This window comes from Lynx canadensis, chromosome A2, assembly GCF_007474595.2.
Source record: "Lynx canadensis isolate LIC74 chromosome A2, mLynCan4.pri.v2, whole genome shotgun sequence".
Classification (NCBI taxonomy): domain Eukaryota; kingdom Metazoa; phylum Chordata; class Mammalia; order Carnivora; family Felidae; genus Lynx; species Lynx canadensis.
This window is the reverse complement of record NC_044304.2, coordinates 150,600,778-150,626,169: the sequence shown is the minus strand read 5'-3', so window position 1 is coordinate 150,626,169 and position 25,392 is coordinate 150,600,778. Positions and strand designations below refer to the sequence as shown.

The 25,392-nt window shown below is 37.7% G+C and overlaps 1 protein-coding gene and 1 pseudogene across 1 annotated transcript in view; both read left to right on the top strand.

The window, feature by feature from the left end:
* The window catches only part of CNOT4 (CCR4-NOT transcription complex subunit 4), a 147,775-nt gene that overhangs the window by 77,559 nt on the left and 44,824 nt on the right, over positions 1-25,392 (top strand). Inside the window, 5 exon segments of the mRNA XM_030308504.1 lie at positions 1,269-1,466; positions 8,430-8,516; positions 9,256-9,357; positions 10,123-10,248; positions 13,481-13,614. Of these exon segments, the coding sequence (XP_030164364.1) occupies positions 1,269-1,466; positions 8,430-8,516; positions 9,256-9,357; positions 10,123-10,248; positions 13,481-13,614 (647 nt within the window).
* Positions 17,509-23,068, top strand: LOC118517976 (annotated as a pseudogene).

The window sequence follows — 25,392 nt, the reverse complement described above, 5'->3', positions numbered from 1 at the left end:
CAGGGAGTGACAGCAAGAGGGAGACACAGAATCTGAAGCAGGCTCCAGACTGAGCTGTCAGTGCAGAGCCTGACGCGGGGTTCAAACTCACGAGCTCAGAGATTGTGACCTGAGCTAAGTCAGACGCTTAACTGACTGAGTCACCCAGGCACCCCAATAATTGCTTTATTTTATCTTTACCCCCACCTTTAAGATTATTTTCAGCTTGTGAGGATACTGAGACATAGAATTTAATTGACTTAAGTCCACATGGCTAATAAGTGTTGAAACTAAAGTCAAACTCCTGAACCAGAGAACCTACAGATTGTTGTTTATTTGCCCGTTTATCTTCCTCTAAGAATGAATTGAAGAATAAGCACTTCGTTAATCTTCTAACACATAGTAGGTTTTCATTAAGTGCTTATTGAAAATAGTATATAAAGCCATGTTTACATGAGGTAACTTCTACTCTTTGCCTCTTCCACAACACCTTAGGTGTTTGATTTTTCCTGTCAACTCTGCTGGACACTATACGGAATACCACCGTTGTATTTTTTTAAATTGTAGAACCTTTGTAATTCTGGAGTATTTTAAGTTTAGTGCTAAAAATAGTCTGTGCTGAGCTCTAAAAAGATAAATATCTTTTAAAAACTTGTATAATTTTAAATTTATTAAATAAATAATACTTGAAGCAATTGAAAGATTGAGAGGGGCCCCTGCATGGCTCAGTCCGTTAAGCATCCTATTCTTTTTTTTTTTTTTTTTTTTTTTTTTAACGTTTACTTATTTTTGGGACAGAGAGAGACAGAGCATGAACGGGGGAGGAGCAGAGAGAGAGGGAGACACAGAATCGGAAACAGGCTCCAGGCTCTGAGCCATCAGCCCAGAGCCCGACGCGGGGCTCGAACTCACGGACCGCGAGATCGTGACCTGGCTGAAGTCGGACGCTTAACCGACTGCGCCACCCAGGCGCCCCTAGCATCCTATTCTTGATCTCGGCTGAGGTCATGATCTCACATCTTATGAGTCCAACCCCCACATCTGACAGCGAAGAGCCTGCTTGGGATTCTGTCTCTCCCTCTCTCTGTCCCTTCCCTGTTTGCACTTTCTTTCTCTCTCTCGCTCTCTCAAAATAAATAAATAAACTTAAAAAAAAAAAAAAAAAGATTGAGAAAAAGGGAGATGCAACAAATAACCACATACCCATCATCCAGAATTTGATCGTTGTTTATGTATATACCTTATGTCTTTCCATATTTAATACTAACTTCTTTGTTTTGTGCTTAAAGCCATATCCAGAAGACCCAGCAGTTTATAAACCACTCTCCCAGGAAGAATTGCAGAGGATAAAGAATGAGAAAAAACAGAAACAGAATGAGAGAAAACAGAAAATATCAGAAAATCGCAAACATTTGGCTAGTGTACGTGTTGTACAAAAAAACCTCGTCTTTGTTGTAGGTCTGTCTCAGCGCCTAGCAGACCCTGAGGTAAGCCCTCTTGTGTTTTCTTTCTCAACTTGACATTTTTTTCTTTTTTGCTTATCTTATTTGGAAATAACAGCTGACCTTGCCTATTTCCAGGATTTCCCTGAAATTATTAAAACTTAGGAGAGAATGGGAAATGATTTTTTAATTCTCTCTAAGCAACCAATGGCCAGTTGTGATCTTAGGCAAGTGTCTTTATCTTTCTTGGCCTCCTTTTCTTTAGTTGTAAAACGAGGTGGTTGAGCTAAATCTCTAAAATCTCCTTTAGTGCTAATAATCTGTGAAAGTTGGATAATTGTTTTGTATTGCTATATGGCTAGCATGTGATATGACTACTCTGTTTCTTTCCTCTTTTCTGTAGCTGTGTAAGGATCGTCCTGGGCATGCAGCTACATGAACCCACTACAGAGCTGTATTTTTTTAATCCTGCCCAAGTAGTGATTCTTGCTTATAGAAGAGTTAGAGAACTACTGCTACGCTGTACCATCATTCTTTATTCATTCATTTCAAGCCAAGTTTGGGGAAAGAGGGAGAATTTGATGAAGGAAAATAATGGACCGGGTTCTGTGGTGTGTGTTTGGAGGCAGAGCAGACCTTATTACCCCTGTTTATTACCTCTTTTTTCTCCTTTCACCACCAGTGCTGTAAGAGTAACACTGAGCTCATAACTTTCCCTGATACCCTTGGATGTATATCTGCTAAGTTTTCGTTTCTGATGTATTAGGAGGTGCTGACTAGATTGATGGAAGGGCAGATAGAAGCTGATTGACAGCCAGAGTGTTTACTTGAGTAGGAGAGAGTTGGATTTGGGGGCTCTGCCAAAGGTACCCCTCGAGAAGAATTTGGAGTAATATTCCTCATGGTACCCATTAAGAGGGAAGGTTATAGTGAATATGCTTAGGGAGGTGGGAATCTTCACACTTGGCTAAGTGGGCTAATGGCCCAAGAAGAATGAAATTTAACGAGTGTAAACATTAAGTTTACTGTGTAATTGAGGTTGTGAAGGGCTTCGAGATCAGTAGAAGAGAAAGTCAGAGAGACCTTACCAAGAAGGCTTTTCTCATTGGCAATAAACATAGAGGCAACTCCAGAATTACTTGGACCTAAGTCCAGGGATGCTGGCCTTAGTGGGTTGCATGTGTCCTTCAGGAGACCAGGTTCTTTGCAAAGCCAATGGGATTGGTCTAGAATTCCACAGGAAAGGACTTTTCAGCAATGGCTCTTAAGGATGAGAGCTCATTTCAGGTCTGTGACTCAACCTCAACAGCCAGTTCTTTCTTTTTTCTTTTTAATTCCTCAGGCAGGCAGAATCCCACTTCACTTGTGACCATTTTCTTGAACACTGCTCCAACTTTGCACCAGTCCTTCTGTCTTCGCCTTTCAACTCTTGTCTTTTTTCTAACTAGAAAAAAGGGCCCTTCTTGCCTCTGCAAGTTTTTTACTTTATCTGTCTCTGTTTACTCCTACTGATCTTACTGATTAGAGTCTACTTGTGCTTTCTGAAACTGGTATTCCAGTAAATGAAAGGAACTTTTATTTTGATTTGACAAATCTTGGATATGCATGTACTTGACTGTGTTAATACATCCTGGGTCCTGTCACTTATAGTACTGGAGGCACATAGGGAGCAATGCCTGAAAGCTGGCTGAAATTAAGCCATGGTCTCAGTCTGCTGTTTGGATTATAGGTTTTCTGCCTCCTCTTTGTATTCTGTGATTTGTTTCTATTTACTTACAGGATTTCTTATTTCCACTTCAAAACATAACTCCAGTAACGTTAATCTGAAGAACTGTTACACAGAAAGAAATTAATCTAGGTGGTGACTAGTGAGAGAGGACACCTTATCATGAATCTAAATGTGCCTTAAAAAAAAAAAAAATCACTGTACTGGTTTTATACCTTTGAAATCAGTGTTCTTGGTGAGAAGACCCTGAATTTTTTTAAACATTGGTTTCTCTCATTTATTTCACTTGAAATCCTAGGAAGACCAGAGACCACTGTTTTATTTACTCAATCCTACCATTTCTAAACAATAATATCTTAACACATCCTCTTAATTTGTGTGTATAATCTTTTCCGTTTGGAAAACTTAAAGTTAGCTTTATTAGAAAACTTGAAGTTTCAAATTGCTAGTGGTAACTTTCAGGTTAAAGGAGCTCCCTATTATTTTTGGATGATGAACAATTTGGTGTGTGACTGAATTTTTTTTTTAATTTAATTTTTTTAAATGTTTGTTTATTTCTTAGGGAGAGAGACAGCACAAGTAAGGAAGGGGCAGAGAGAGAGAGGGACACACAGACTCCGAAGCAGGCTCCAGGCTCTGAGCTGTCAGCACAGAGCCTGACACAGGGCTTAAACTCACAAACCGCAAGATCATGACCTGAGCCAAAGTTGCATGCTTAACCAACTGAGCCACCCAGGCACCCTGTATTTGACTGGATTCTGATTAACAGGAGAGTTTAGGAAAAATTCAAGATTATTTTGAAAATAATTTTTTGCCTCAAAAAACTTAATACCACGATTGATTGTCAAATGTATTCACTTATTGATAAATAGAAAAAAAAACTATTTTAGAAGTTATGGTATATAGTTAGAGGTAGTGATTAGAGGTAATTATCTTCTAAATGCTAAAATTTTGGATTTGCTGGAACCTAATTCGTTCATTTTCTAAATTAACTTCTGAATTTTTACCCTGTTTTAGATACTTTGATGTTGTAGATAAAGTAGTTCAGCAAGCCAGACACAGTCTCTACTCTTTTTTTTTTTCTTAACATTTACTTATTTTTTGAGAGACAGAGCATGAGTAGGGGAGGGGCACAGAGAGGGAGGGAGTCACAGAATCCGAAGCAGGCTCCAGGCTCTGAGCTGTCAGCACAGAGCCCGATGTGGGGCTTGAACTCACGAGCCGTGAGATCATGACCTGAGCTGAAGTCAGATGCTCAACCAACTGAGCCATCCAGGCACCCCAGTCTCTACTTGTAATTAATAACTGTTGGGAAGACAGAATTTAAGTACTTTTAACTGTGCTAAGCATTTATAAACAGAGAAGTACAGAGTTTTGGGGGAACATATAACAATAGGGGACTTGGCTACTATAGATATCCACAAAAAGCCTTCCTGAGGGAAGGATAATTAAGAATTACTAGGGATTCCCTAGGCCGCAGATAAGGACAAGTGTGTGTCCCAGGTATGTGGTGGTCTGAGAGAGTAGCTTGTTTGAGGAACTAAAAGACTTTAAAGACAGAACCATGTTATTTTACAAATGAGAAGTTGAGGCATAGAGAAGTTAAGTGACTTGCCTAAGATCACACAGCTGTTTCATAGCAGAGCCGGGACTAGGACCCACCCCCCACCCCCACCCCCACCCGCCCCCGCTTCTAATCCCCTGGTCTTAAAGGTCCTATTCTAGTGTTTTACACTGATCATTGGTCTGTTGTCCATCCATTTCTCTGGTCATTCATCCTACTGTCTGTTTACCAAGGTTTTGATTTTCTCTGTAGTGTCCATGAAAACTTGACTGTGTTCCCAAAGAATATACAGGGAGACAGTTTATTTATTATTAAAAAAATTTTTTTTAATGTTTATTTCTGAGAAAGAGACAGAGTGAGAGCAGGAGAGGGGCAGAGAGAGAGGGAGACAGAGTCTGAAGCAGGCTTCAGGCCCTTAGCTGTCAGCACAGGGCCCGATGCGGGGCTCGAGCTCACGAGTCATGAGATCCTGACCTGAGCCGAAGTCGGACACTTGACTGAGCCACCCAGGTGCCCCTGTCATGTAGCCTTTTATATTCTATATTAGTATTAAAGCTGGCTCACTGTGAAGTAAATATATGACATTGAATATACGGATAATGTGATATGTAGGGTATTCTGCCTATTCCCCATACTTTTTATTCACTAGAATACTGTTTTGCTAGTTGTATGTTTAGACAGAATCTAGAATATTTAACTTAATATAGAAAGTTTAAGTTATTTAAATTTCCCTTGCCTGGGCAAGCCATTTCTTATCAGCCATAGGGCCATTTGCTAATACTCTGAGGCCCATCGGTGTTCTTTATCCATGTAATTCTTTTTGTTCAGTGTTAAAATTGTTCCGTTTTCAATAAGCATTTATGGGGTACCATGCGCTGGGCAGTGTATAAGACACTGAGTGTACACCAATACAGACGTGGTCCCTGCTTATTTTCAAGCTAACAGTTACTGTAATATGAGTAGTACTGAGGGCTATGGAGGCACAAGAGAGAGCACCCGATCTTGCTGGCGAGGTATGTACTCTTCTGCTGTCTTTGGGGTAAAGTGCTTCAGGCACAGGAACTATACAAATGCTTCTGGATGAGAAAGATCTCAGTCTGCAAGTGATTTGTTTGGCTGGAAGATTAGAGTGCAGTGGTGAGAGATGAGGCTGGCGAGGTAAGTAGTAACAGATTATGAGGGGTTTTTAACCACGCCAAGGAGTTTGCACTTTATCCTAAAGGCTGTGGAAACCTGTTGAATGTTCTTAAGAACAGAGTGACATGGCTAGATCTGTGCTTTGGAAATAATCATTCTGGCTCCAGTGTGACATGTCAGTGTAGTTATACAGAAATCTTATGTTGTATTGAAGGTCTTGTAGCCAAATATTGGCCAGAAACTATTTCCATAAGCCAGTGGTTTTCTTATCCGATCCAGTAACCATTTTTTAAAAAATATTTTATAACACTCCTTGACTTTCATGAAGTAAAGAAATAAAAGTATTAAGAGGAAAATAATTATACAATACTATTTCTACATGTAAAGCTTGGGTACCCCTACTCTAGGACCTTGCTATTCAAGGTGCAGCTTCTGGGCTGGTAGCATTAGTATCACCTGGGTGCTTATTATGTAAACTCGGGCCCTGCCCCAGAGCTACTGAATCCAAATACACAATTTTACCAGATCCTTGGATGATTTATATGCATATTCAGGTTTGGGACATACTATTGTTAAGTAGTATACAATAAAATAGTGGAATACTTACATTTTTTGTAGAATCACTGTGAATGTGACACCCACAATGCAGATTGTTACAGGTATCTGTATTGGCAACTCAGGTACCATGAAATGCCAATGATGTAATTTTTCCGAAACAACTCTTAGTATAATTCTGAATAAAGCACTTGTAGTCTTCCCTGAATTACATATTATTTGCGTTCCTGTAAATTCAACATATGTCAAAATTGTAGGGAACTACTTTGAGTTTATGTATAATGTGGAGTTTGTTTCTGGGTTCACTTAATTATACATAGGCTTCTCAGCTACATTAATGTCTTATAGGACATTCAGCAATTGTGCAGGACAGTTCTTCATTTTGCAGGGCTAGCCCAAGCCTGGTAAGCCATTCCTGGTTCTCATGCACTGAACATAAGTATTGCCTCCCATTCATTTTGACAACCTCCCCCAAGAAAAGCTCCCATGGATTTTTAAATGCTCTCTTGAATGCTGCCTTCATTGAGAGCTACTACCATAAACTCAGATGTGATTTGAGATGCTGATGTAGCATAAACTGACCAGCCTGAACCTTTGAAGCAGGGATGTTGGCTGTGGAGCCTTTCGCTGAGTTGGTATCCATCCAGCTGGAATAGTGAATACAGTTCTACGCTCCACCAGCCAGGAAGCTTTTCAAAATAAACTCTTCCCCCTGCTCCTCAGCCCTGGGACTTTGCTGTGTAAAGCCTCAGGGCCATTGCCTTCACCACTTAATAGTTTCATATGTTAGGGGATTTGGTGGAAAAAAGATCGAAAACCAAAAGTATCATCTCATAATCCATTAAAATTGGCTATAGAAAACATAACAGCCCTATACTTGTAAGAACCTAAAGTAAAATGTGGTAAAAAATAATTGTTAATTAAGTTGAAAACTGTTAGGAATTTATGATACCTCAGCCATACACTATTTCACAAAGTCTTGATTCTATCATACAGAACACATTAGCTGAGTTGTAAGTATGTGAGAATGTTACCAAATTAAGAGTGTTTGGAAAGAATACTTGGCACACACTTGGACAGGTACACACAGAAAACTTCCTTGAGAGAGAGCTTGCTGTTTGTAGAGGTTGTAAGAACAGTAGGTCTATAGATAAATTCTAGGAAAAGAACCAAATTTAATTTTAAAGTAGTTGGAAATTATGGGAGAAGTTTTATATCAGGTTACATATTGGTCAAATTAACACAGGTCAAGTAAGTCTGTAAGTAAAGTAAAATGAAAGGAGTAAAGGAGGTGGCACAGGTATAAGGGGGAATAACTACAAAGAAGTAACCGGGTAATAGAGAAATGAATAAATTTGTTTCCATCACCCCATATATGTTGTTTACTAGGCAAAGAGTAGGGAAAAAAAACGCACACACACAGAGGAGATAATCAAGAAACCGCAAAATCAACACAAAGAGAATAAGTGCACACATACAGTGATACATCATTAAGCTTAGAAGGTTGAGGAACATTGTTACCGTATTTGCAATTTGTAACTTTAACGTATCAAATATTATATACAATAGATTTATGAGTAAAGCTGTCTCTACTTATGTCTGTTCTTGAGTTTCTGTCTGTGTTTAATACATAATTATTTGGTCATTGTTTTGAGAATTACTTTTTTATAAGGATCATCTATTAATGAAAATGTGGTTAAGATGTTTGATTGTTTTGGTGTTTAAGAATACTGTGAAGGTAAGATTTCACTGATTATTGGTGCAGATACTAGAACATGGTGGGTAATACCAAATTTAGTGAGTCTCTGTTTCCATATAGTGGGTCAATAAAAAATAGCTTTTACATTCTGTTGATAATATCCTATAGGTTAACCACACAAATTGTAAATTAGGAAGTAGTCACATTTATTAGAAAACTTTAAAAACTATTTTCCTTTCACTGAAGAGGGATGGTTATGTCCCCATTATAAGGATAACACTGATGAAAATGGGGACACATTATACCTTATTTCTTCTTCTTTTATAGGTTTTAAAACGACCAGAATATTTTGGGAAGTTTGGTAAAATACATAAAGTTGTCATCAATAATAGCACATCATATGCAGGCTCACAGGTAACTCATTATAGGGATTTTTGCCTTTCCTCCCTATGGTCTGGGCTTGACCTGGGCTGTTCAGAAGGAAAATTCAGCTTTAATTACAAAGCCTGAGGGTCAAGGATTTAAGCAGTGTAGTGACCTCTGTTGGTGGGGTGGGGGAATTTCTCATGCTCATTTGACTCCAGGACTTAACAGTGAATTGATAATAAGAGGGAAATAGTAAAACAAAGTTTAGTGTTCGTTTGGGGGGGAGGGGGAGTTGAGTCTGTTTTCAGGCATTGCGATAATAAGGTGATGGTTTCTAATTAATATTTTCAACTATTGAAAACTTAGTAGAGCATCTTTGTTATGCTGGTATTAGCAGATAGAATACTCTCGCAAATTGCTTTTATTTTGGGGAGAACATAATTTGACAAATCTTCAGATCTTATTTTTTTAAATCTAACTTTCAAAGCTTATTGTAGCCTTGACGAGCCTGTCAAATGACTTTAAAAATATAAATACCAAGCCAGGGATGATATTTTATCCATGTATATTTTAGTATACTTAAAATCAGATAAAATTCATTCAGTATGGTTGTTTTAAGATAAACTAGTATATGGTTTAATCAGACTTACTACTACTTCTAATTATTGTCATTATTATTAATGATAGTAGTAGTAAAGGCCTTCAGAATTCCCTAGGCAGGGTGCAAAGGAATTGTTAAAGTTTTTGTTGAATTTGAAACTTCGGTAACAGTGTGTTTTCACTTTAGGGTCCAAGCGCCAGTGCTTATGTAACCTATATCCGGTCAGAAGATGCTCTCAGAGCCATACAGTGTGTCAACAATGTGGTAGTAGATGGCAGAACACTTAAGGTAATATGTTCCTCTTGATGTTTTTTTAAGGGGGAAGAGGTACAATGTAGTAAATAGAGGAGAGGCTAGGATTTACCTATTACATTTGAGGGGGGTCTATTTGAAGATGGCTTCTTAAGTATCCATACTAATTTATGACAGCTCATTTGTTTACTGCCAGATTATGGGTAGGGTCTTGTTTTACCAGGTAGGAATAAACACATTCATTTTTAGGTGATAATCTTTAAAAATCTTCTGTAATTACACATAATCTTATTTTGTGAAAATAGGATCTATGATACTTATGACAGAAAAAAGTTCTGATTTGTTGTCCTTAAAGATTTGAATATTGATCAGTTCAGGTTTGAATAAGGGGTCCCACTGAGCCATGCTTTATTTAAGTGGGAAAAGGCTGGCATAACTAGAAAAAAGGATTTGCCTTCTTAATGAGCAAGTACAGTTACTTGCAAGAAGTTACTATAACGTGGAACAGATTTTGTGTATCTTGTCTTCTGATCCCTAGGGAAGATTTGGGTACTCAGATTCTGGAAACCATAGACTTGGGCGGGGGGCGGGGGGGGTGGTTCTTTAGTTCTTCCAAATGAGCATCATTTTTAATAAATTCTGCTTAGTAATAGTTTAGTTCTCCAGTATTCAGAGCCTTACTTATTGTTTTGGTTACATCGATGCCTCATTTTAGGTGAAGTGAAAACACCAAAGACGGAAATCTTCATTGTGTCAATTCACATTTTGGGTCATTTTTCCCCCTCCCCAACTCTCCTACAGGCATCTCTAGGTACAACAAAATACTGCAGTTACTTCTTAAAGAATATGCAGTGTCCGAAGCCTGACTGCATGTATCTACATGAATTGGGGGATGAGGCGGCCAGCTTCACAAAAGAGGAAATGCAGGTAGTAAATTAATGTGAATTATAAACTTTGCGGAAAAGGGAGTATTTTTCTTTATAAGTTAAAATTACAAAAGCAAAAACTAGGGATTCTATTTTTTTAATTGTTATTAAAGTAGCATTTTCCAGTGTTCCGTGGAATATCAGCTCTACAGAATTATTGTTGTAATAAAGATGGGTCGGTAGTCCATTAAGTGTGAATGAAGATAAATAGGTTTCTTTCTTACAGGACTTCTCAGAGTCTTTAATGTGCTAATACATATCCAGGAAGGGAATGTACATTCAGAACTTAATTGGCCAACGAAGGCATTTTGGTAAATGCTACTTTAGTGGGAATATCAGCAAAATGAAAACTAAGTGGGTTACTGTAATTATGAGGTTTTTCCTTGCTAATTTCCACTCTATAGAACATGCTAGATAATAATAAACCTATCAAATGTTGCTGATAAGGTAACATTTTTATAAAATGATTCTCCCCATGAAAGTGTACACTGAATCAGTGTCATGAGTTGAAGGTTTATTATCCCATGTTCTTTTTTATATTTTCTGTCCTCTAGTCTCCTTTCAATTTGTAGTATAAACAGGCCTTTACAAGTAAAAATGTTGACCACATGCATATTAAATGAGGATTATACCAAAGCACAATGCTGCATTTCCCTATTGTAGCTGAGGTCTTCAGATTGTTGCTGTGGACTTTTGCAGGAACACCCTTCTCATTTAGGAGGTGGGGGCAGCATTGATTGCCAACTTTGATTCTCTAGGTCAAGCTGGAGAAAGTCTAGTAGGGTCGCCTTTAAGAGCAGATTGTTAAAATGAAATACTGACTTTTTTTTTTTTTGACTTGGAGTTACTACAGATTAAGTCTCATTGTAATCAATTCATTGATATGTCTTGATAGTATTTCTTGATGATCCCAAAACAGTGTTAAAATAAGGTCTCTGTGATATTTAGTGGGGACAGATGACTTCTTATCTAATAAATGCTTCTTAATTTGTTTTCTTTCTTTGAATAAAACCTTCTTGGGTAAAATCTAAGGTTGAACCACTTCAAACTAGTTTTGACAAGTAGAGAATATGCAGTACTCATGCTACTATTACAATGAAAATCTCTGTCTAAAGAGTTTCTAAGCCCTACTTGATCTCTTTTTTGAGTGTTATTGAGTTATAAATGAAAATGGGTAGGTGGCCCCTTGGAACTTACTTGTAATGGGATTTAACCTGTCTCTCTGGACTACCCCTGTAGAATCATTTGAATATTAGTTTCAGCTTTTAGTTGCTAATAAAAGCCAGAATATCTCCCGAAGTATTGATTGTAGAAAAAAATTTCAAGGCTTTTCACGTTTTAAAGATGTAGAATCCACATCTGACTGTATTTTTTCTTAATAATTTAAAATTCACTGTTGTGATGAACTCATCTGTTTTTCTTTATGTGAGTTTAAAATTAATTTGAAAGGAGGTTTCTTTATTAAAACACTTCCTCTATATACAAAGGAAATTTGAACAGATTATATCACAGTAAACATCAGCTCTTTCCTTGTTACTGCATATCTCAAACTTTAGTGCTGTATGAAACATTTGTGGATCCATTTGAAACAGGCAGGAGCGCCTCTCAGAACAGGGAACGATGTGGGGCGCCTCGGTGGCTCAGTTGTTTGAGCATCTGACTCTTGATTTTGGCTCAGGTCATGAGCTCATGGTTTGTGAGATCAAGCCCCGCATTAGGCTCCGTCCTGAAAGCGTGGTGCCTGCTTCAGATTTTCTCTCTCCCTTTCTCTGCCCCCTCCCCCACGCATGCGCTTTCTCTCTCTCTCACTCTCTCTTTCTCAAAATAGCTAAACATTAAAAAAAAAAAAAAAAGAATAGGGAATGATAAGTTGTGCAGTATATATGATAAAGTCATACTCGAATCATCATCGATTAGATGATATTGCCCTTGCTTGTTTTTATTGTTTTGTTTCTGTTTTGATCTGTCCTGTTCTGGATTTGGTTTTCCCATAACATCTAGTTAGACCACACTTTTAAGATAAGTAAACAATCCTTGAAGGTAAGTAAAAATGTCTTTTCAGTTGTAATATACATACAAATAGTAGAAAGTTATTCAGAATAATTTCATTGGGATTTATTTTTGTGTTGGACTAGTTTTCCAGAAATAGTCTTTGCCTAATTTCTCCCATAATGTTTGTGACATTGCCTTCTGATATACTGCTACCGACTACAGTAAATACAAATTTCTCTTTTTTGTGTATAGAGCAGTGATCTGCAGACTTTTTCTGTAAAGGGCCAGTCAGTAAATATTTTAGGCTTTCTGGGCCAAATGGTCTCTGTAGCAAATAGTCAATTCTTCTGTTATAGCAGAAAGCAACCATAGACAGCAAGTAAATAAATGAACATGACTGTTCCAGTAAAATTTTATTTATAAAACTCCAAACTAGTCTGGAATTTAAAATATATTAATTTTTATGTAAAAACAAATTAATGGAATTTTTACTTAGTGTCAAGATAATGAAAAATGTAATAAGACTTTTCATCTGTGTATTATTCACAGTGTTAGTCTGATTATTTTGGGTTTTTTTTTGTTTTGTTTTTGGATTTTTTTGTTGTTTTTAAATGTTAATTTTTTTTTTTTTTTTTTTTGAGAGGGAGAGAGTGAGAGCTTAAGTGGGGGAGGGGCAGAGAGAGGGAGAGGGAGAGATATATTACCGAGCAGGGCTCCGTGCTCTCAGCTCAGAGCCTGACGCAAGGCTTGAATTCGAACTGTGAGATCATGACCTGAGCTGCAATCAAGTGTCAGATGCTGAACCAGCTGAGCCACCCAGACCTCTGTATAGTTTTTAGTCTCTTTTAAAAAGTTAGATTAATTACTTTTGGTGATCTTCGGAAAGTTCTGTTAACGGCCTGTTAGAAGACTTCATTCATAGATGAAAGATGGGGAAATAGGTTTAAAAGGGACTCTAGCTTTTTGAGGTAGCAAAAAAGTTGACTATTAATAGGCTTTTTTGCATAATAAAGTGGTTGATGAAATGCCTTAATTAACGGTATACGTATCCCATAGTTTTGTTGGAAGAACTTTCATTGGTCTAGTGGTTCTGTGGCATCATCCTCACAAGGTTCTCTAAAGCCATGAAAAACTTTTACATGTTTTATTTAGGATTTCTTTAATAATTTGGAAAGTAAGTTATTAATTTTTAGCAGCCATTTTATGAGCCCCACTGCAGTTTTTATTTCTTCTTTCATTAGGCGGGTAAACACCAAGAATATGAACAGAAACTACTTCAAGAATTGTATAAGTTAAACCCCAATTTTCTTCAACTGTCCACGGGTTCAGTTGATAAGAATAAGAACAAAGTGACGCCACTGCAGAGGTATGATACGTAAGTACCGATATTAGTGTGATCAGACACCTTCCCTTCATGTCTGTCGATCTTCTCCTTTCATTCTACATCTTCTTCAGGCAGAATCCTTCTTGACAGTGTGTATCATTTGTGCACAGTTGTTGCACCAAATAGGAAGTGTTGAGTCACAGTTTCTGGGTTTGAATATTTGCTGCCTGCTGCTCCCTGGTAACACATCAGTGAGCCTCTTGACGGCTACCCTTTGCGTTGATTTGCAGACTGGCCTGGACCCTGAGAACACCCTCCTTGCAAAAAAGGAAATTAAGGGATGTTGGTTACCGAAAGGCTCTTATTTACCTAATTAAGGTTTCCCTCCTGATATAATGTGGGGGAACTTCTGGAAAAGGAAGAGTGGGAGTTAATCTGAAGCATTGTATGTTGGAGACACACATATTTGTGGTTTTCTAGTTGCAGAAATCACTAAAGTTCTCTAAATGGGGAGGATTCAGAATCTTTTTCATCGTAGAAAACGGCTTATTTTTGTGTAGACCTGTGCTATGTCAATGTTTAAATAAACTTACAGTCTTAGGTACTGAGTCTCATTCTGATAATGGTGATCTTCACATTTTGGGTTATATTTGGTTGTGGCCTGTCAGAAAATGGTATGATTAATAAAAACAGTAATTTGGGGGTAGTACTCTATCCTGAATGTTCCTTAAGTTTGGTGTGTTAGGCTCTTGTTAATTTTCTTTTGATTTGGTAAGTTTAATTTTTATAAAATGGATTCATTTTAAGTAAATAGCTATAATTAATTTAGATATGTTGATTTGCTTCTTAAAAAAAATTATTCCAAAGTTAAATTTAAGTAATATGCTAAACATCTGCTTGTTGCTTGCTGTAGTCCAGCATCTATTTAGCACTAAAATAATGTAAGGGCCATTTTCCAAATATAGCTAATAATAACTACATGCATTGTTGTCAGGTCAGTTTCTTCAAATATGTACTCTTGTATTCAAATTCCTGAAGTCCTGGTTAAGTTTATTCATCTTGATAGTAAAGATCACTTAAAAGGCTATTCAAATTGTTTGTATAAACACATACATGCACATGTATATACATGTGTATATAAATATATAAAAAAGAGCCTACAGAACAAAACATAAAATTACTGTATAGTAAACTGTGTGAAATTTGCGCCTGTCAAAGCTAAGAATAAAAGCTAAGTCCAAGAGAAATCTTTTGGGGATGATAAGCTTTGACCCTTTCCATTGATCTTTTTGTACCTACTCCTTTCTACCCCTGTATGTTTACTTTATTATGAACCATATTCTATTCCTTACCTCATTGGTTGCTAATTCTGTAGTGCTTCATATAAGAATGGGGTTATTATAATAAAAATTTATTTCAGATGCTTTTCACAGTTATGTACATTATTGTTCTCATTAAAAATGTCACTCTAATTAAAACCACATTCTGGGTTTATAGCCCCTGGAGAATTCAGACTAGAAATTTAAAATTTAGACTGTCTCTTTGAGATAATGTTTTTTATTTCCTGAATATAAAAGCAATATATTTCTACTTAAGGAAATTTGAAAAATAATATAAAAGCATACAGAAGAAAGTAAATCCTCTATGTGATCTCAATACTCAAGACATTTTCACCGAAAACGATTTGATGTATTTCCTCTCAGTGTGTATTTCTTTGTAGTCCTTTTCCTTCTTGCGAATGTATATATACACAAAATACATTGGTTTGTTATGTTTTAAAACTTAATACCCATTATCATGAATATTTTCCTGTGTCGTGAAAATATAATTTTTTTATGGCTGCATGGTATTTCATTATACATGAGCATTTGAAATTTATTAAACCAACCTGCTGCTGGTGTATATTATTTTCATTTTGGTGCCCTTATTTATGACACTGTGATGAACATTTTTTTCATACAGATATTTTGGTTATAGCTTTGATGCTCTTAGAAGCAGAACTGCTGAGTCAAAGATTATGAGTACCTATTTCCTTGAATTGAGTATTTATTTCTGCACATTTATCAATTTGATAAAAAAAAAACTGTCTCATTTTAATTTGTATTTGATTAATAGAGTGAATGAACGTTTTATGGATTGTGAATTCATATCTGTTTGTTATGTTTTATTGATGTATTTAAGTGTTTTATGTGCATTATACAGAACTAACTTTCCCCAATTAGTTGACCAATCTATTTGTGTTTCAAAATACTTGTTCTGGAAAAATTTACATTCTGCAATATAACATTGAGTGTTCTCAACCATTAGCATGGTATATATCTCTAAGTCTCTTGTGTCTCTTAGGAAAGAATTTTTTTGGTGTCTTTTCACTGTTTTCTTGTATTGGATCTCCCACCACCACCTCTTCCTATTTGAGAATAAGTGGGCTAAGAATTAAAGAACAGTGTTAGAAAGTAGTGCCATCAGGAATCCTTGTCTCATTCTTTATGGGTCTGTCTCCCTATTTGACAGGGCTGCCTCCAGAGTTTTATTCACTCCTAAGTGTGATTTTAACCATTTATTTGAGATAAGTAGTTTTCACCACAGTATGAACATACCTTGTTATTTTTAATTTATTGAGTTTTTTTAATTTATTGAGTTTTTTTTCTTTAGATTGAAAGTGAAAATTGAAATTTACCAAATGTCCTTTTGGGATTTATAACAAGTACTTAGTTTTTCTTTAACTTTTTTGTGTGTGTGTGTGTGACCAGTTATTAATAGATTTACTAGTTATTTTATTAACTTTGCCTTCATATAAAGTATAGTCAGCACATTTATAGCTATTTCAGTAGCAGGAGAAGAATGACCTTGATGCCATGGAGAAAAAAGAAGAGAAAAGGGGACTTAAAACAGTATATTCATTTAATAACTGCTCAAAGCCAGTGCTGCTGAACCTCAGCTAGGACCAGAGTAAATTTTGATATGGTTGCCTGTGCTTTGCATAAGTACATGATATAGGAAGGTTTCTTTGGGGAGGGAGAAGGGTTATTTTTTGTTTGTTTAATGCAGGTTCCTGAAATTTAAGGACAGTTGATGGCCCAAGGTACACAGAGTTGTTTTTTTGGCAAGCTTCCGTAGCTTATTTTCTTTCCATGCCAACCCCTGCAAAAGGTTAAGTTCAACTGACTGTCAGTAATACTGAAGGTCCACTTTGGTCTCCATTCCACATTGTCACTCTATTGGGTGTAGTGATAGGTAGGAATTTATAGATAAGTTTTCTTCTTCCCACAGGGAAGACTTGTCAAATTAGAAAGACGAATAGTATGACTCTTTCCGTGGTCCTACCCAAGAGCTATCTTTTTCATATTCAAAATAAGTTGAGAATTAAGCCTTCTAGGGAAGAAGGTTTTTCTCTTATCATTCATATGTAGTGAATAGCAGTTTTACAAGAATTTGTAACAAAATCTGGAACCTTATGGCTTGACACTAAACCCAAAATGTAGTTTCCTCTTATTTCTAAATAAGCCAGAGTACAAATATTAAGTACAGAGTATCTTAGCTACTTAATCTTCACTGAACCCTGACATGGTCCTGATACAGATATATATGAAGTTGTTTTGTGTGTGTGTGTTTTTTTATAATGTGTCTTACTCCTATTTCACTTAAGTGAACAGTAAATTATAAAAGGGTGTGTGTTGTTTGCTCTTACCACCCCCCTCCCATCATTATGCATTTCAGAGTATATCAGTCAGATTGAGTGTAGATGTGCTATCTTTTTATGTTAATAAGTTACTTTGAAACGATGAGTACAAATGATGAGAGTGGGGAATAAGGAAGCCGTACAGTAGTGATGCTTAAGGACTGGGTATTTTAAGTTTGGCACTTTGAAATACCTTTATTTAGGTTGAGACACTTTTTGTGCCCCAGCTAAAAACTGTGAAAGGAATAGTACCTAGATGGGCTGCTATGCCCAGGGACAGTAAGTAGGCAGGCCTACATAAGCATTTGGGGAGCAAATTATCGGGTATGTAGATCACTCAAGGTAAATGGATATGAATTGTTATTGTGGCTCAGATAAGCCACCGTTGAAGGAATGAGGATGGTTCAGTTTAGACTTAGGTGAAAAGAGGGTTGATGTCCTTTGTGTTCATTTAATCTCAGTTGTCCTGTGCGGTAGATATCACTACTATCTTGCTGGCAAGAAAAGCTGGGACTGGCAAGACTCAGAGAGTTGAAATAATTCCCCAGTACCCTTACACAATAAGTGATAAACCAGATTCTGACCAAAGTTGCTGCCACTTTTAAGCCCAAGTTCATGCTCCCGCTCTGCCACTGCTCAGTCTAGAAGAAGTAAAATTCTTAAGAGACTTTAAACATGAATCAAAACTCTAACATGAATCAAACTAGCTCACTTAAAGAAAACTATGTCACAACTAATATATAGTTTGACCTTGAAGATCTCTGGTCTGTAAGGCTTATTATCTCAGGATAAATTCGATGTACCATAAATCTAAGGAATTAATGGTATTTTAAGCAAAAGCTTTCCTAAACCACAGTTTGGTGGCAGTAGAGGATAAGCTAAAGAAATGGTGAAAGGAAAATTTCTATAGGAAATTTGTCAGTTTTTGTTATACCGAAAGAAAATGCATGTCTTTTTAAAATCGTGGATGTCTCTTCATTGAAAATCAAGCATAAGCTCTGATAGACTGAGGGCATAGTCAGAGTGCCTTCTTCATTGAGCAGAATGGGAGTGGTCACTGCCTGAACGTTGTTCTCCTACCCGGACATCATTTAGTCAGATATGATCTAGAAAAGGTATGGCCTGGAGACTTGTATAAAATAGTCTTGGATAGAACTTATTAAATAATGAACAGGCTTCAGCACATCTGTGAACTCTGAAATTTTATCAGATTTTGTGTGCGTGTGTACATTTTTCTGGAGAAAGGACCCATGACCTAATAATAGTTGTAAATTGCCCTTGTATGCTGATACTTACAGGCAGAAGTGATTTCAGGAGTGGTATAAAGCAGTGATTCTCAAACTGTGGACAAGTGCCATGAGAGGTGGGCCTAAAAAAATTTTTTTTTTAAAATGGATCCCCAGAAAGGCATTCCCTCTTTGATAATAGATAAATGATTTACAGTTCCCAACTTTTTTTTTTTTTTTGGCATGAAACTTGGGGCTACTTAACTAGTATACTAAGTAGATGAATTAGTAAGGTTTACTAAAACTGTATGTATATTAAAATCAGTGGGTTACAAGATTTTTCTGACCTTAGTTCTGAGAGTCTTTTTCTTATTTCTCTTAAGAAATTTTATTTCCATTCTTTATTTGGAAATACAAAGTTAATTCACATGTGCACATACATACTGGAAAACTAGTAAGTGAGTTCTGGAATCTTGTACCACCTAAGTAAAGTATTTTCAAAAAAGTTAAGAGAGCCACTGGTATTTTTTTCCAGACGGTGGGGAATAATGAGTGTGGGGAGAGGGTTAGTTAAAAATAGGGTTGTTGGTGCCCTTATTTCTTAGAAGAAAAGACACATCAAATGAGCAATTGTGTACTTAAATTCAACTTAAATATATAGTATCTTTTAAAAGATCAACCTTTATTGCTGAAATACAAAATTAAAATGAATAGATGGAGACTTTACTTGGTGCTTTTGAAAGCTGGCTACAGCCTGTGATATGTTTACGATGGTGGATGTTTATCTTTTTAGGTTTAATAATAATTAATTTTTTGTGATTACTTATAATCAAAGCGTTTATTTTCATTCATGGTCAGTATGTTCTGGAGTTATTGAGAAAATTCCAATTAAAATCTTATTTGCCAAACTGTCATCAGTCCAGATTATTGATGCACTTTTTTCTTATCATGTTAATAGCTAATTGTGCCACATTGTGTAAGATGTGGCCATATTTTAGTAGTAAAGTAATACTTGAAATGTTGATGTATATTTGAAGCCTGTATCAAATAAATTCTATAAAGGCAAGCTACCTGTCTATAACTTAAATTTGTTCTTTGAAGTTTATCAGATGTTTATCTCAGTTATTTAAGACTGGCAAGCATGAAAAATTAAAATGAATTCTTCTAAATGAATATGGGAATATTTAATTTAGGAGCAATGTAAATATGTATTTGTGTATACAGTAACATGACAGTGAAATTTGGAAATGTCCCTTATGTTAACATTAAATTGTACCTTATTTCCACAATGCAACCATAATTAGCACAATGATGGAGACTTTATCTTTTCAGTGTGACAAAAAGAACTAGACCTTCTCAGTACTTTTTCTGTCCTACTTCCAGTCCTGGGAAAGGGTCTTTTCTTTGATCCTTTACTATGTAACTACTTGTTTTATGTCGTAAATTTTAGAAAGCAGCCAAGAGACTATTTTCAGGAATTTGGTTGGTATCACTACCAAGAAGTAGAAAGGAAGTCAAATTGGAGCACTGTCTTTGGGGCATGTCAGAAGCTAGCAAAGTTGGCTAAGCATCAGAAGATTCAAACAGAGGTGTAGCTCTGTCATCTGCTTGCAGATAATTGTGAATTGTGGTGTATCTGTCAAAGAGTCTTTAAGTTTGGTATTGATGATTCTTTCTAGCCCTAAAATCTAGTAGTAATGCTCCTTTTCACTCTACCAGCGTAGTAATCATCAAATACCAAGTGTCACAGTTTAGACTAACTGAATCAGAATCTCCAGAAACAGATTCTGGTTATACACTCTATATTTCAGTGTGTATATATATATGTATGTGTGTGTGTGTGTTTATATAATATTTACATATATATAAATATATATATGTATTTTAAAGCTCCATAGTCCTGCATTCCAACTTTTGGGTTAATGGAAAAACATTTTACTCCTGGGAAATCTATAATTTCACCATAGATCCCAGAACTATTTAGAACTAGAACTTTAAAAAAAGTCAGTGAGACTATTTGTATGAAGACGTTCCATGTTTACAAATTTTCATTTGCAGGCATTTATACACATAGCATTGCCTTCTGGAAATATCTTGATTGTGTTATGAGACCTACCAACCTTTTAGAACTGCTTAGTCCCACTTGAATCCAGTGCTTTTCAGTCAGTTGTGTGGTATTTATAGACTTCAGGTGTTTTGATTTCTCTTTCTCTCAGCATTATTACTGGGCAACAATGATTCCAAGGCCAAAGGCTATTCTTTGAGTTCTTGGATCAAACGGACTCTGAGTATACCTGCTGCAGCCAGGACCCTGAGTGCTTGTTGCTACAGCAGAACTTGTGAAAATTCTATTGGAACAGTCAGGCCTTTCCTCAAAGCCCTACCCAGTTGGCTGAGATGATGTTTAATCTCTTTAATTCTGATTCAGGCTCAGAGGGCTCAGTCAGAGCAATGAGAGACCTCAAAGCACCTGTGGAAAGCCAACAGCAGGAAACTGAATTCTGGAACCTGGAATTAGGGGCTATGATGGAGAAGCTTGTGAAATCCATCAGCCAACTGAAAGACCACAAGGATGTCTTTTACTTCCAATAGAAGACCCAGCCCCAGTGAGGACACCCCCTTTAGACCCTCATCAAACCAGACGTTAGCAGCTTCTAGAGGAAACCGGATGAACTAGGCAAAAGGAGAAAGGAGGTGCTGGGTACCTTTAAAACACTGCTAGGCCAATTATCTCCCTTAATTGAGCTCCTGCCAAAGTTGGAGGCATGGAAAGTCCAGCAGCGAAACATGTGCATTGGAGCCCCCCCCCCGCCCCCGACCATAGGTGGAACAGCTGGAGAAATGTTCACAGCTGGAGTAAAGCTGTTGTTTGACCTGTATTAGTTGCTGAAGGAATCGAAGGGACTGAGTCACATGGTTAGCTATCAGGATGACTCTCTGACCAAAGAGGTGGACCTGTGGAAGGTCCAGTTCACAGAGTTGCTATAGTGTCTGCTTCACAAAGCATTTTGTGGTAGAAACCTAGTCTCGCATACCCCTAACTCCCCACCGGCCCCTCATCTTCAGGAATGGGAGGAAGTTTACTGTCCTACAAGGCTGCTGGTGAGACTCCAGGAAGGCGTTGGTTACTGACTACAGGTCTCCATTGTAGTCCACAGAAGACTCCACAGAAGTTCTTCTCAGTTACAAGGCCTTCAGAATTTCAACATTCTAACTTCAAACCAGAAAACTTTGGCCCCTGAGAAGGGACAGAGTCAGGGTTTAAAGTATAATTCTGGCTACCTGACTCTGGTGGAGTAGCATTTAGTTGGTTCCAGAAAGGGCAGCAGTAGAGGATGCTGATTGCAACAGAGGAACTGTACATTATCACCTTCATGGTTAGATACACCTACCAGGATCTGAAGCAGGAGCTAAAACAGACGCCCTCTGTGTGATTATTTCTAACATGACCCTACTCAATTGCTTAGGCCTTGGTTCTGTGGTTCAGTCTGCTTAGCTCAAACCCTCAGAACCAGTTCTTTTCCAGCCCCCCAAGCCTTCCTGGAGCCTGCTGAGCCCTGCTCTCAGTTGGCATTTCTCCTCTGTTGACCAAGACCTTAACCCGGAGCAGCTGAGCATGCTGAGGGACAAGCTGTTTGGTCAAAACCCTAGGATTGAGGCTACCTTGTTGTCCTGGACTGACTTCGCTAAGCAAGAGAGCCCCCCCAGGCAATCTACCATTCTGGACATGGTTGAACAAAAATCTAGACCTGGTACCTGACCACCTAAAGAATCTGTGGAATGATGGCCACATCATGGACTTTATGAGCTGGAGCCAGGAGCACTAGCTGCTGAAGAAGACCCGTCTTTGGTGCCATTCTACTACACTTCAGCAAATCATTGGAAGGGGGCATTACCCGCTCCTGTGTGGAACATCAGGATGGTGATAAGGTGATCTGCTCTCTGCCACCCAATTCCAGGTGGTACTGCAGTCACTCCTGCTGTCCGAACTCATCCACCACCACCAACTGCTTACTGAGGGAGACCTACTTGAGAATGTGCTCTGTTTCCTCTCCCCTGAATCCCCCTAGGATGAGGCTTTTGGGTACTACCGCCAGGAGAAATTTAATCTCCAGAACAGAGGAAATACCTGAAACACAGGCTCATTTCAGTGTCTAACAGACAGATGGATGAGCTGCAACAGCCACTGGAGCTTAAGCTGGAGCCAGAATCAGATTCATTACAGCTGGAGCCCAGGATGGCATTAGGGCCAGAGCTGAGTCTGAGGTTAGAGGCACTGCTTAAGGCAGGACTGGTTCTGGGGCCACAGCACTGGAGCCCACACTAGGCACGGTATCACAGAGTGCTAGAGCCAAACCTGGGACCAGAACTGAAGCTGGAGCCTACTCTAGAGCCATTCCCAGGGAACCCCAGGAGATAGCTAACCTTTCTCTATGATATGCTTCTAGTGTAACTTGAGATGCAAATGAAAGTGCGCCCCATGCATTTTGGTGTTTCCCCCCTCGTTATTTTAGAGGAACAGACTTGTTCAGAAAGAGGCCTTTCTGAACAGAAGTGGCTAATAAACTTTGTGGGGGGAGGGGGAGCAAAAAAAGAAAACCCGTAGATTTTTTAGTTTGCAGGTTTTTGTTTTTTTTTTTAATTTTTTTTTTTCAACATTTATTTATTTTTGGGACAGAGAGAGACAGAGCATGAACGGGGGAGGGGCAGAGAGAGAGGGAGACGCAGAATCGGAAACAGGCTCCAGGCTCCGGACCATCAGCCCAGAGCCTGACGCGGGGCTCGAACTCACGGACCGCGAGATCGTGACCTGGCTGAAGTCGGACGCTTAACCGACTGCGCCACCCAGGCGCCCCTAGTTTGCAGGTTTTTAAATAAAAAAGCCCTGTGCAGTTTATCTTAGTGTATCCAATCTTCTTTCATCAGGTATCATTAGGACTTGGCAATTCTTGACCAGAAAATAGTCCATTTCATGGAGTAGGTCTCTCTCTTCCTTATTAAACGTGGTATTTATTAAACTTTATTTTCCTTTTTTTTTTTAACTTGGTATAATAATAGATGGGTAGATGTTGAATGTAAAACAACAGGTATTTAATGTGACTATAGCTTAAGCAGACACATAGCTTGATGAGAAAGGAAGTTCAACACCTGATGCCAGGGAAATTGTGAAAACTCTTACTTGTTCATCGTAGCCTTGGGATAACTGTTAGCTGTCCAGCCATTAGAGACCCTAGGAGTTCACATTTATTGGAATTGGGATTTATAAAAATACTTTTCTTTCTGTTGGGATATACATGCATTGGCAGGGATTCTCCCATCTGTATTTTCTACTTTTGCACCGATAGATGCACTTACAGTGGCAGGTTTAACTACAATTGTTTTTTTACAGCCCATGTAGGAAAAAAAAAATTTCTAGTTGTATCTTTATTCTTAAAGCTTTTCACTTACTATTCCTTGAATAGTTAATTTTAAAATAAATTGAAGAATATATTAAAATTGACTGATACCTTGCCCCGGTTCTGTTTTTTAGCAGCTATCTTTGGTTTGAGGACACTGATGTAGAAATTTTTAAGCATCTGTGTAAACCTTCCCCAGGTAGAGCGTCAAATGCTATGAATTAGTACTTATAAAACTGCAGGTTGGCATGGTGGACTGGATGATATAAGATGTTCTGATTAGTTGTAATCCAGACACATCAAGATTTATTCTGAATGTAAGATTTTCATATGCTGCCCTTGACATTAGCAAGACTAACCTCACTTGTATTGCAAATTAATATTTAGTGCTCTTTAATGGTGGTGGCTGAGAACCTGAACCGAGACCAAGAAAGCAATGTCTTGCTTTCAATCTTTTGTTTCTGTTATTTCTACTGTTCTCACCTTTAAGCCTTCCTTTATTCTCCTATCATAAGAACGGTGCAGATTTGAGGAAGATGGTGGGGTAGGTGGCCATGAATCTGTCTCCCAAACTGGACAACAATTGCACTGGCAGAATCTGTCTGATGTAACTATTTTGGAACTCTGAAATTTGTTGAAGGCTTGCAAATTCCACTGAAAGACTTGGGGTTAATTTTGGTCAATTTCAGCTCTAAGGCCGCAGCAGCTATCTGTCTCCTACTGCCAGTACATGGCCAGCAGCTGTGCACATATTCCTGGAACAGCTTATGCATAGGTTGCAGGAGCCAGGGTAGGCAAAAAGAACCTTGTCTTTCCAGTATTGAGGATCTTTGCTCTAATTGCTGATTACCTCTTCTGATCACAGAGGTGCTGACAAAGAAGCAGGCAGCCATTGTTGCAAACCCCTCCTTTGGCTGAAATAATATCCAGGGGATTTAAAGGACTGGCACCCTTCCCCTCTTTCCCCCTTTCAGTTTTTTCTTTTTCTCCTTTTGGGTGCTAGACATTAAAGACTAGGACATTCAAAAACAACTGCATATATGAAGAAACTTAGTGACTTAGACTGTGCATGACCAGAGAAAGGCTCAGAAAAGACCTGAGAAGACTTTAAGTTTATACCTAGGACTGACCTTTGGCACAGAGACTTTTTGCGAAACAAACAAACCAAACAACGAGAAAAACAAAACAAAAAACAACAAAAAAAAGCAAACAGTGGGGAAGGGGGAGAATCTGTTTTCCAGAGGTACTATGTTACTAGACTCAAATGGGCAGTGTTCAGTAAAAAAATCACAGCGCATATAAAAGAAGCAATAACTAACAGAAGAATGACCAACAAAAACTGTCCCTGAACAAGATGCAATGGCAGATATAGTAGACAAAGACTTTTAAAACAATTCTTTTAAAGATTCTTAAATAAGTAAAGGAAGATGTGGAGAAAGGTTAAAAAAAAAAAAAAAGTATGAACAAAAGGGAAATATCAATTAAAAAGTAAGAAACCAAAAAGAAATTCTGGATCTGAAAAGTATGG